This window comes from Anser brachyrhynchus (genome assembly GCF_964034855.1).
Source record: "Anser brachyrhynchus genome assembly, chromosome: 1".
Lineage (NCBI taxonomy): Eukaryota > Metazoa > Chordata > Aves > Anseriformes > Anatidae > Anser > Anser brachyrhynchus.
In genome coordinates, this window is record NC_137694.1 from 93,024,851 (window position 1) to 93,037,406 (window position 12,556).

Below are 12,556 nucleotides of genomic sequence, written 5' to 3' on the forward strand. Positions count from 1 at the left end.
AGTGCTGCTAGCCCTCTGGTGCAGAAGCGGCCTCCTTGCCTCCTGGAGGTGACGCACACTCGTCCGCCGCTGCCTCCCCTCGCTGTCATCCCTCTGTACTGAAGGCTGAAGACAAAGCATGTATTCAGGCACTGAGGAGACTCGGCAGAGCTGAGCAGCAGCACCCTTCCAGGCTTCAGCGTGCAGCACGGCTGCTCCAACTGTTTTTAGGAGCTTAGAAATTCTTAGGATTTTTTAGGAAAGAATTAAACCCACTTCTACACTTTATTTTATCACCATCTGTGAAATACTGTGAAATATCAAAAGGGAAGGCGTAGAAAGGGGGGGGATAAAGTTGGTTAATCCACATAGCAGAGATGAAGGAGAAGCAGAGCAGTGTGCTGTGCTGAAGCTGACAGTCTCCCACGCTCCGGATCCCTGCCATGCCAGCAGCACGGAGACAGCAGTCCAGCCCCCTCTGGTGCGCAGCATCTGCGCTTTGGAGTTACAGTGGCACAGCACAAATGCCTGCCAAATGAACTTGCAAACCTAAGAGGCCTCGAGGTGATATGAACACATTAGCTTGGGATCATCCAGATCAGATCTGGAGCTGCTGTCTGAAAAGTTAAGCTGAATCTCTCATTTTATTTGTCCAGTTACAGACCAGCATTACAGAGATCTCCAAAACTGAAAAACACAAAACCAAAAATCCACCAACAAAGAACAGTACTAACATACTACAAGAGCTAGAGATAAGGAAGATGTGCTTAGCATGTCTGCCATGCCTGTGTCAGTTTAAATCAGAGCCTTTAACATTCGTTTTATATATGTAAGTAGGTTTGTAGGAATCCAGCCAAGCAATTGCCAAGACAGAGATTGTGAAAACCTGTCCAACATGGCAACATCACACTGCCATGTTCAGATTTATTTCTGTGACCAACTGCAGGACAAACTCTGCACTCCTGTGGACAGACAGGTGCCTAGACTTCCCTTGCCCTTGGGGCATCACAGTCGCATCACAACTTCCAGTGGCAACTTCCAAAAGTCAGGCTGGACTCAACAACAGCCTTACTCCAGAACAGCACCACTCAGAACACACTGCTGTCCTGTGACAAAGGACACTTCAAAAACTTCTGGTGTCCCTGATTAGTGTTACAAGCCTTTGTGCTGCCCCAGTGCTGCAGTGGTCATAGGTCTGTATGGATCTCTAATCAGAGGTAAGTGCAATTAGACTTACATTGGCACTGCTGACAATGTAGCACACACCAACAAACTCTAGCACTGCCAGAGACTGCCTCTAGGGTAAGGCGGATTTTCTTCTACTCATGACCTATAAAGTCAGTCTTCCTAGTAGCATTACTATCCATTGAACAAAGCATGAAACAGCCATCAGTGCAGGCTCAAAGCACGGTGTTTTCTTTTAGCGCTTCCAATAGCTTTTTTTCCCCTGAGATGTATTAACCACAGCAGCAAGAACATACAGATGGATGGATGCCACCAGATGGGATCCAAAGAACCATTTTCCTCACTGAAATAGGAAGCGATTTTGAAAAAGCAAGCAAAAAAAAAAAAGTAACGAGTAAGGTGGCAGCAACTCCTCTTATTAGCCTGAAAGCAGCAAGTATTTTCATCTTTCAGTCATCAAGAGGAATAATATTTGCAGGCCAAGCCTCACAAGTTTGGGTGATTTATCCATATAAAAGCAGTGACATCTACAAGGTTACATGCAAGACTCTCAGGGAACTTCCAGGACCGTTGAGAAACCTCACCTAGTATTCTTGATGACTGCTGATGACTGCCAATTTCATAATTCAGTAAACTACCTCCAACTTTTCATATGGATTCGTGGATGATCTCAAAGTCGACTTTTATTACTTTTGGTCCCCGATTCAGCAATGAACCTTCCAGTCCTTATACTAAAGCTTTATTTTTTGAATCCTAGTATTCACTTCTTCATTAGAAAGAATGCCATTGTCTCGTCTTTGCTATTGTTCTGAGCTTTGTTTTTATTACAGTTTTAAGGTTACTATTCCTGAAAGGAAGCACTTTTTCTGTGGTCTCCAAGAAGCTATACACGTTTAAAAAGTGCATAAAGAAGACCTAGGTCTCCAGGGCCACTGCAGCTGCCTAATTCTCTGTCTTACTATTTGATTATTTGCTAGTTTATGTTTCTGGAAATACTAAATTTAATGCTAGAGCAAACCTTGCACAATTCACACATTTTTGGAGAAAAAATACACACATCTTCCCATTGTGATGCTAATGGATATAACTTTACCTCCGCCAACTGGAAGAGTGCCGACTTCCCACAGTGCTTTACTGGCTCAGGACTTGACAACTGGGAAGTATTTGATGAAATCTAGGTTTTAAATGAACAGAGGAGAAAATATTTCAGTGGTAACCAGGAAAGACAGACAGGAAAGGAGAAAATGAGTGAAGAAATTGAAGAAAAGAGTTAGTTAAATCAGTCACTTTTATATCTTCCTGGCAGAAGGCCCTACTTCAAATTAACAATCCCATCCAAGAAACACTTAACAGCCATTTAGAAGTTAGCAGGATATAAACACAGATAATATTCTGATCATGCTGTGTGTTTTATATGATTCCAAGTGAACAAAACACACTTGTTGCTAAAAAACATTATCCGTGGTGCTAAAGGTTAAATAACATTCTCCTGGGAAGCCTGGGCAGTATTTCCCATTTGGTCAGGTACACAGGAGGACCATTTGTCCCCACAGGCACTGGGTGCTTGTTTCACTTCCTTTCCTCCGTTAGGAAAAAGACAACCTTACATCTGGGCATCAGATTTAGCCTTCTAAATAGATGGTGGTTTGCCAGCACCAGCACTTGGTAAATAACTACCACTGCACTTCAGAATTGCTTTTGCAGCCAAACTGTTCTGAGCTGCTTCCAAGAGCAGCATTATTAGTTCAACAACACAACAATTTTTCATTATTTCTCATATTTGATTTTGTTTGTCATGGCACTACATGGAAGCATTTGGCCTGGAAGCCTTGAAAAACTCTAGGATCAGGGACAAGACCACCGGTATTTCTATGGCATCTACCTCATTATAAAAATCACACTTATGACCATGACCTTTCAGATGCAGAAGTTAAATATAGCCTCTTTTTTCTTTCTTTTTTTTTTTAAAAAAAACTTTATTATCCAAACAGCCTTTTGTCAGTCAAGGAGTTTCATTAGATGAAAAACAAATTATGAATATCCACCATCCATTTTACTGCCAGCTATTTAAGATATAGTGAATAATATTTGACTGTGCATTAATAATTTAGTATTAAACTAAAATTATTCAAAATCCTAGTTTTCCTTTGACACAGTTCAGTGAACCCACTCAGGATCCCAAGACTCAACTCAGGAGGAAGGGCTCCTGTATGCTGCACTTTGTAGGAAAAGAGCCTTAATTTTATCTTCCTTCCAGTGTAATACAATCGCAGTTCTTAATTTCTTCAGTGCAGTATGAATGGCAGAAAAAGGACAGAAACACCCACACCTTAAAGTATAACCTGAGAACATGTAGACATGCCATGCCTTCTGAGGCACGATGTGAGAAAAGACTAAAAGATACAGGCTTGACAATAGCACGAGCACTTCTAACAAAATGCAAGCGAGATCCCCTGTAGTACTAATTGGAAGAAAGGGAGGCAACATTTTCAGCAAAAGAAAATCTCTTCATAGTCAAGAAAACAAACAGCGAGAGACAAAATTAGCACTTGTTCTGGTATATTTGTCTAATTTATGTAAGGACTTTACTTGGGAAAACTGCAGCTTTACCTAAGGGAAGGCTGGAAGACAAGATACTGACTAGATCTCACATTCCAAATTTCACGGCATTTTGACCAGAAGTTTTGGATTCAAACCTTCTGTTCAGCACAGAAATGAACAGAAAGGGCTGCCCTCAGGTCTACTGAAAGCGAGTATGTGAGAACGCAGCACGGACAGACCCATCCTCAAGCGTGCATTTTTCTCTAATACTGACAACCTGCTGGACTAGCAAGGAGAATCCCACCTTTCTGCATGCTGGATATGATTGTATTTTCGTTACATCACCTAGAGAAAAACTCAAAGAGGACCTGTAAGTGAAGAGAGTTAAACTAGCAATGTTACTGCTGTCACTCTCTGGAAGCGTTTTCTTTGTTTATTTAAGGATGAGAGTTTAGCTAAGTAAATCTAAGAGGTCCTCGCGTTCCTTCCCTGCGAAGCAGTCCTCACCGTCTGTTCGCGTTTGCCAAACACACAGCCAGTACGACCAAGAGAGCAAAGGGGCCCATCTGCTCTGCCTCCCTCACTTGGCAAGGAGGATGACAGCCACCAGCCCATGTGGCCAGACGGCCCGCAAACAAGCGCCATGCCAAGCAGCACAGCCCACTGCTGAGAAGTCACTGGCCTACATTATGGCCTTCCATAAAGGTACAAGTGAGAGGGGTAAAAGCGGGACCGAGCATTTGCAAGATCAGAGCAGAGAGAAAAAGCCAAGAATGTAACTTGGAAACACACCAAAAATAAAAACAAACAAACAAAAACCCAAACAAAACAACAAACTTATGAGGACATCACATCATCCTGGAAGGCCGGTGCACTGGCTGCCTGCACACCCACAGGACCCAACACAGTCTCACTCCCAAGCCTCTAATCATCTCTTCTGGCGAGACAACACCGGGCAGGCCTCATTAGCCACATCCTCATCAGCTTTAATTGAAGACTGCGACACTTGGGCCAGCCAGCCAGGCTGAGGCTCTATAGAAGAAAGAATCCCAGACGGCATCAATGCAACGAGCCCTTTCTGAGTGACAGCGGCCTTGTACTCCAGGGTAGAGGTGTCCATTTAAAATGCCATACCTACTCAATGGGATCACTGTCCTCACAAAGACTCGCTCTCACTCAGCCTGCCGCAACAGCAGTAAAGAGACAGGAAACATATGAAGAACGCCCAGCCAGAACCAAAAATGAGGTGGGACGGCTGCCAAAAGACTGCGGGCACATCAGACCACAGCACAATTCACATTTCTTCACAGGTCTGCTTGGCCACTGGCTAAATAACTACTTTTTCTCCCTCTCGTTTTCCTTTTGTAGCTTTGTACATTGGTGACAGCAGCCTACTGCAAATTGCTTACCATAATTTAGCTTACTAAATGCAGAGATGCATTCATATAGACAGGACCCAGTAAGAAGTGGCGCATTAAGGAACGGGATTTTTGCCAAACTTGACAAAGACACCCTGTGCAAATGAAAGCCCGTATATTTGAAGGAGCACAGGCAGCTTTAATAGCAGGAATAATAATAATAATAAGCTTAAAGAGGTTCTTTAGCATGCATAGTATTTTCCCCTGGAACAAAGTAAATGAAAATCAGGCTGCAATCTTAAAGCCATTTCTCTATTGCTTTAGATAAAACACGATGTTAGTCACTGCCATTAAGGCTTCACAACAAAAGCATAACACTGGAGAAATAACCGTGGGGAAAAAAAGTTTTGTTTTTTTTTTTTTGTAGTGGGTTCTGTTATTTCCAGACACTGAAAAAAAACCAACCTAAAAAAAAATCCACCCCCCTCCAGACTGCAGACGTATTTTAGTATTTTTAACAGGAAAAAGATTAACCCTGACATTAACACTGTCCTCTCCAGTTTCTAATTAACTTTCTAAGCACCTTTTCTTCCTAACATTTGATGATTCATAGATGCACTCCACTTTGACAAGTGAGCTGGCATAGCATAGCGGTATGAGATTAAATACACTGTCACATCCTTAAGACAATTTTCAGGTTTGCTGTTGTTTGTTCATGTACAAGACGAATTGATTTTAGGTTCTGTAAAATTTTGAAGGTATGGCTGAGTCAAGCTTCATAGTATGATTTGAAAATGCTGTAATCAAGGTATTTCATACCCCGTTCAACTCTGCATACAGCAAAAAATGATGTAGAATTAAAATGTAAGATTTTTGAGACTAAATTAGCAGATTCACTAGTGTGAGACTTGGCAAGAAAAGTCACAGGAATGTTCTACACTGTAGATCTTTTACTTTCTTTGAAAGCTTGATTTCATCAAATGGCTTCATCCTGCTAAATTCCACTAATATTCTCAAAAGAACTTTCCAATTTAACCTGTAATTTAAAAAACGATAGGATGTATAAAAACGTTTTTACAATCAGAGACATCAACTCTACTGTATCTTTTACAGAGGTGTTTCTATTCAGGTATTTTATGGCACCTGAATCAGTAAATTATTATTTATTTTTTCTAATTGGACTTAAGGGTCACATCAAAGCACATGCCAGCCAAGCTAAAAATGCACAGTATATAATTAGCTTAACATTTAATAGAAGTAAGCATGTTGTCTGTAGTCAAACCTCTGTAAGCACATGGCATAATCAACAGCATTATCTTTTCATCCCCTTACGTTCCTCCAGGATAGCGCCCGCTCTTTTCACACACACCCTAAATATACATTTAGCATAAGAGATTCTGCAAGTAGTACCAGACTCCCCCAAATGGGCAAGAAGAGAATAGGTGTCAAAAATCAATTTGTAGAAGCACATTAAACATGTGGAGAAGAAATTCATAAAAACAATCTCTTAAGGACTCTAAATTTTCAATACATGAAGGAGGGAGGAAAACTTACAGACTTAGATGTCACCCCCTAAGAGTGCTGTTACATATCCTTGTAGCTATGGTAAGCTTCCTTCAGCCTGCAAGTTTATTTTTCAAAGGTTTCCTGCCTCTGGAGCAGCTGTATCTTTTTTACAGCTTTTTATCCACTACCTTTTGTGTACGCTATGGACATCTCTTCAAATCACTGCTTTTTTCCCCTCAGGATTTTCTTAATGCAATGCTGTCATGAAGATAAACATCTACTGGTGGGAGCCTCTTAAGAGAAAGGGTGATTAACCATTCAGCGACAGCCCTTATTGGTTCATTGCTTATTCCCATCCTCCCCCATCATATTTTAGCTATCATACCTCAGCAAACTGAAACAATGCAGACTCCTCAGTTTGTTTTACAGCTCCTGGGACTCCTGGCTGTGATGTGCTTGAAGAGATCTGTCAAGAAAACAATTATTTTTGCATCACTTAACTCTTTACTTTCATTATCAAACTTCAACATGTGAAATTTCTGATCCATGATACTGAAAGACCATCGGTACCAAAGAACATGCAGATGAGTCCCAGCATACCCCTACAAAGCACAGTACCTGCTTTCCCAGGAGACATGGAAATGATGATCTTGAATCATTTTTCACAATGAAAACCTTCCTAGGATCAACAGAACAGGCCAGAACGTTTTTTGAAGGGCTTTTGTTTGCCCGTTGACATGTCAAAAGAGGGTTAACAACAAAAACTTAACACTAGGTTGTATTTCACTGTTCAGTGAAAAGACCCAGCCACAGAATGGTGTTGCTGATAGAGCACAAATTGCTGCTCAGCGTGGAAGATAAGTGTGGGCAGGGACACAACATATGCACGCACTTTTAGAAAAGATACCAGTTCTATCCCAGAGACTAAGGGAACTTTTTTTTTTTTAAACTATGTAGGTCGTGTCAATTTTTTTTGGTTGCAAATTACACTTCGAATTCATCACAGACCTAGGTACAAGTACTATTTATTTTGTCATTGACACACAAACCTACCACGTACTAATTAGGCACAGCCTCACTACAAACTGATTAATGTTGTTGAAAAATAAAATGAATGAGCTAATACGCATTTCTAATTGTTGATCAGTGAACTACTTCTAAACTACAAGTTTTAGCAGTGCAGACGAGCTTGTTTCCTGGAACCCACTGAAGTTCTTTGGTTGGTAAGAAAAAGCAGAGGTCATGAACCCTTAGCAAGAGCATATCTTGCAGCACACAACACAGTTCTTGCTACTACCACATGATTCTGGCTCTTTCCTGCTTGGGCATTGTAAAATGAACTCAGTAACTGCACCGATATTTTTCATACTGGTTAAAAGACAGGGAACAGGGAAATTGAAGGAACAGACTTATCAAAAGGAACTATACAATGTTTTATGTTGCTCAACTGACAGTTTAAGTACACAAAAGTATCTGGGAAATACTGGAAGATGGATGTTGAATTAGTACCATTAATTAACACTGGAATTAACCAATTTTAAGAAACTTTTAAGTATTGTTTTCATTAACAGCAAGCCAGGCATTTCCTAACAAGACAAGCCAGCAGGCTGTTTAGGAGCCTAATCACAGGTTATGTATTTCATTCTGGCCGTTACCTTTAATCAGAAATAAAGGATCAGTGTGTTAATCATTTTCTAATACATTTTCAAAGCCTCAGATCTTAAGTTAGAACTCAAGGTCTTGTGGGTTAATGTTAAAACAAAATCACGCTTTCTGTATGCTGGGCCTGGTACATATCTACTCCTTAAGCGACGACATTTAGGGAGGAATATGAAGGTGCATACAGCAAGGAGTATTAAGACAGTAAGATTCATGGCTGGTCTGAAACCAGCTAATAAAAGAAGCCCCTGCTGTAATAATCTTTCTTTCCATACGCACCTTTTCAAATGCCACCCAGCATCCTGTACAATCAATATTTATACAGCTAAATATTTAAGCCACTAAATTCTGATCATTTAAGAAGTTGAAAAAGACATAAGCAAGTGATGCTTACAAAGGGCCAGGACTCTTTGCAATCTCATTTGCGTCATTTTATTTTTGTCAATTAAATTCATTAGAACTTGAATTAAATATGGAGTATTTAAAAACAAAAGCAAAAAAAAAACACAGTTCAGTAGCACTATATAGCTATTAGTGGAAATATATTAACACAAATGTTGTACATTCCAAAACCAAGGCATAGTTGCATAGAGCTGTTTTGTGGTTACAGAATAGAAGTAAATCTTGGAAGTTCCAGAACTACAGTTATTTTTGATGGAGTCAGTGACTAAAGCAGTCAGAATGGCTAAATGACACCCAAATATACCTGCTGAGACTTTAGTCAGTAAGACTCCAGTTAATACCTAAGTGCAGGAATGACACATCTTAAATCACTGCTTAAACCACAACTCTATTATTGCTCTAGGGTTTCAAACATGTCCCTGAACACAATCTCCTGCACTTCAAGCCAGACACATCTACCAGATACATGATACAGTAACATAAACCTCAAAACAAGGAAGAAATACTACCACGAATTTCAGTCAGAGGTGTTTAGTTTCTCTTTCAGCTAAACACCAGGTAGCTCTTGAAAAAAAACACAAACAAAAAACATTCCCTTTTAAAGAAACTCACCTCTGCAAACTGAAACAATGACGACTTCTGACACGCTTCCATAGAATTAGTCGCATCAGATTGGCAAGTACTCGAGGAAACCTAAAACAAGGAGTATGGAGAGTAAGACCTCAAGGGTTTTTTCTTTCAAGCTAAGAACAACAGTGGGCAAAATGAAATACCAGGCAGCAGTAACATGCTATGTTTAAGATGGACAATGCAATGTTTCAGATTCCTGGACTGGTTGAATCCTGGTTGAATCAAAATAAAAGGTGAAAACACAGCTTAGCACCCATTTTAATGTATTTCACAACTGCCTAATTAGAAAGACTAGGAAAATACCAGGGATAGTTGTTTTTTAATTCCAAACTGCAGAAGAGTCTTCCACAACAAATACTACGTTGATGATTTTGGGCTGCATACACAGATACCTTGTATTCATGATGCTATCTACTACCTCTTTAATTTACACTTCCATTCTGAAGAAAATTAATTACTTAGAAGCTAAAAAGGAAGTTTTTGAAACCACTAAGGGTTGCCTAGTGACAAAAATAATCGCTAATCACTTCACAGCATGAAAATAAGTAGTTAAGGGTGCCACAAGCCTTAAACTGCTCAAATAATAAACATAAACATCTGTTTAGGGGTGCTTATGAGAAGCAGTACAATAAAGCATCATAACTTCTGAAATCAAAACACAAAGAAATGACTGCTCAAAACCCCAAACCAACAGCCAGCCTCATTTGATTTCCTAAGACCTTTCCCATACTGCTCTTATTAGCCAGGAGTTTGTTACTCAAGCATCCTTCCATAAAGGGGTTGTACTGAATAGGAAATGACACGTTTGAGTGTAAAATATTTACATGTGTGACTCCTAGGAGGTGAGGCATTATTAATATAAAATATGGTACGTAACATAACTCATAGAAAACAGCAGAAAGGAAGGAGGCCTTATGGGATTTTCGAAAGGTAGGTAACAAGATGGAGGTTTTTTCCCCTAATGATTTTCAATTTTTCATGGAATTCCAGGTTATTTGAAATATTTCAATGCAAATGTATTTTTTACCTCATTTATCAGAATGAGTGTGCCAATACCATTTATTGGTGAATGGCCACGTGAGATTTGGCTAGCAACTGCATCTGTTGCCTGCAAGAACAAAGTGCCACAGAATCACCAGGCCTACAGTACATGCAGCTTGTACTGCTGCTCCTGCCACTGGTTGCCCCAAGATGCTCGTGCGTGGCAAGTGCACAAGCGCATTTTGCTTCGGGAATCTGCTGTGGTTCTGCCTCTGCAACACAAGAGCTGTTGTGCCCACACTCCCAACTTGGGGGAAATTAACAATCTCTGGGGCTTCTAATCTCTGCCAGGCTGAACCTGACCAAAGAGATACAATAATTACTGAAGGGAACGGTTGTACAAATAGTGCCATTGCATGATTCTCATTTCCTGCTGTAATAAAGTCCTCAACATTGCATCGTTTCTTCTCCTCTCTCCTCCTACTGGCTTATCCTCAGCTGCACTGAAACAATCTTTGTTTCTGATTTACACCCCAGGCAACACCACTGCGTGCGGGCCCCGGGCAGCCTGGCACCGCAGGCCAGACAACCGCTCATTCTCAGCCAGGAGGAAGCTGTAAGGATGCTGCCTCCGCATCCTCACAGTCCCTTGTGAGTTTCTTACCATAGCCTGCTCTGAAATGAACAAAAGAGACACAGGGGAGCACCTGGCTCACATGTTCTCCTTCCTCACTGAGTGATCCAAGACCTGTATCTGGTCCTGATATGCAGGGCAGCAGCACGGGGGAACTGGCAGAAGAGCCACGTTTTGGACTGTGCTACAAATCCAGGGCTTTCTGGGAAGTAAGCACAGAGACCACTAGGTGCTGCTCTAAGGCAAGCAACTGTCCTCACGGCCTTGGGGGGGGGGTGACAGGGAGGGAGCTTGAACGCAAGGAGCATTCCTCGAGGAGTTTCAGGTTTATTGCAGTTGTTTAATTAGCAGAAAAGTGGCAGGATGAGGTTTTGTCTCGTGCAACGAGAGTTACAAGAACAGTCCTGTTAAACATTTTTGTTCAGGTGTTTGACAAAACGTGCTCACAATTCTGCATAACGGATGGAAGGACCCAAATATCAGGTGAAAAGCCTTCGCTTATCCGTATCCTTTATCTACTGTTGCTAAGGTTTTTAACTTTTCTTGCCTGTTTAAGAGCTCAAGACACTGTTTGGAAATCAATCACACATCAACACTGAATTCTGTTATCAGATGAAAAGCCTTCTGGTCTATCGAAAAAAATTACAAAAATAGGAACATAACCAGCACAGAAAGATGGTGACTAAAGCTCTTTTGTAAGCATCACTACTGTGCCTCTTTCCCCTTTTCCTGCTGGTGCATGTTCGCTTTGTTACCTGCTGTCTGGAGCGCTGACAACGCTAAGTTTAACCACCTGATTTGAAAAGCCCCTATATATCCATTTAGCACACGCTTAACAGAAAAGCAGTGGGCGTTGAATAAATTTACTCGGGATTAGCAGAGCTGTTACGTAAGGATCCTTTTCCTCATCATTTCTGAGGTTCTGAACAAACTGTGTCAGTGCTCCCCTCCTTTGTATCAACAACTTTTAAGATGCTAATAGTATTTTAAGATGTTTGCTTACAAGGCCACCCAAGTCTGCATAATCGTACATATACAAGCAGTCAAACTAAATGTAGATAGGCAATCCTAACTCTGGCAGTCCCCCAATTTAAGAACCACATATATGCATGCGATTCTTCTATGTACACACACACTTCAATAGCAATGAAGACTACGGGATATCACTTAGAGGATTCTTTTTAAAATGACATACCATCTCTATTTTTTTTTTTTTTAGTAGCAATGCCGGAGTTTTAGATACATGGCATATAATTTATAGCCTCATATCCATATAAAATCAGTATCTATGTTTTCCAGAGTTAAGCAACTCCTGAACCTTTTCACGGAGGATACTCAACAGTTACTTTTGTTCACCAATTTCTCCCCCACGTCAATACAACCCAAGTAAAGTCTCCCCATTTTAGAGGGAAGAATCATACCAATTCCTCAATGAATTCTTGAGCTTTTCTTATTTAGCCTGTCATACCACATCCCAGTATGTTCTGCTAACCTCCCAAATGCTGTTTTGAGGGTGAAACTGTTCAAGCATAAGCATGCAAATTCAACCATAGGCTGTCCAGGCATGTAAAAGTGAGCATCTTACGACTCCTCTGTCCGCTATCCCAAGGATGGCAAGTCAGAAGCGCTGCTCAGTTATTCAGGCCTAAGTAGTTTTTAGGAACTTTACTGCACTTGGGAC

General features: G+C 40.8%; 1 protein-coding gene across 46 annotated transcripts in view; it reads right to left on the minus strand.

Annotated features, from left to right (window-relative positions):
• BBX (BBX high mobility group box domain containing) overlaps positions 1 to 12,556 on the minus strand; it is a 138,438-nt gene that overhangs the window by 35,233 nt on the left and 90,649 nt on the right. For 34 of the 46 annotated variants that reach the window (XM_080576500.1, XM_080576478.1, XM_080576490.1 and 31 more), the window contains 3 exons: positions 9,243 to 9,323; positions 6,955 to 7,035; positions 2,258 to 2,338 (listed from right to left, as the gene is read on the minus strand). In XM_080576500.1, coding sequence (XP_080432626.1) covers positions 2,258 to 2,338; positions 6,955 to 7,035; positions 9,243 to 9,323 — 243 coding nt within the window. The remainder of the gene's footprint in view (positions 1 to 2,257; positions 2,339 to 6,954; positions 7,036 to 9,242; positions 9,324 to 12,556) is intronic. The other 12 variants (XM_080576498.1, XM_080576509.1, XM_080576497.1 and 9 more) reach the window with 1 other exon arrangement.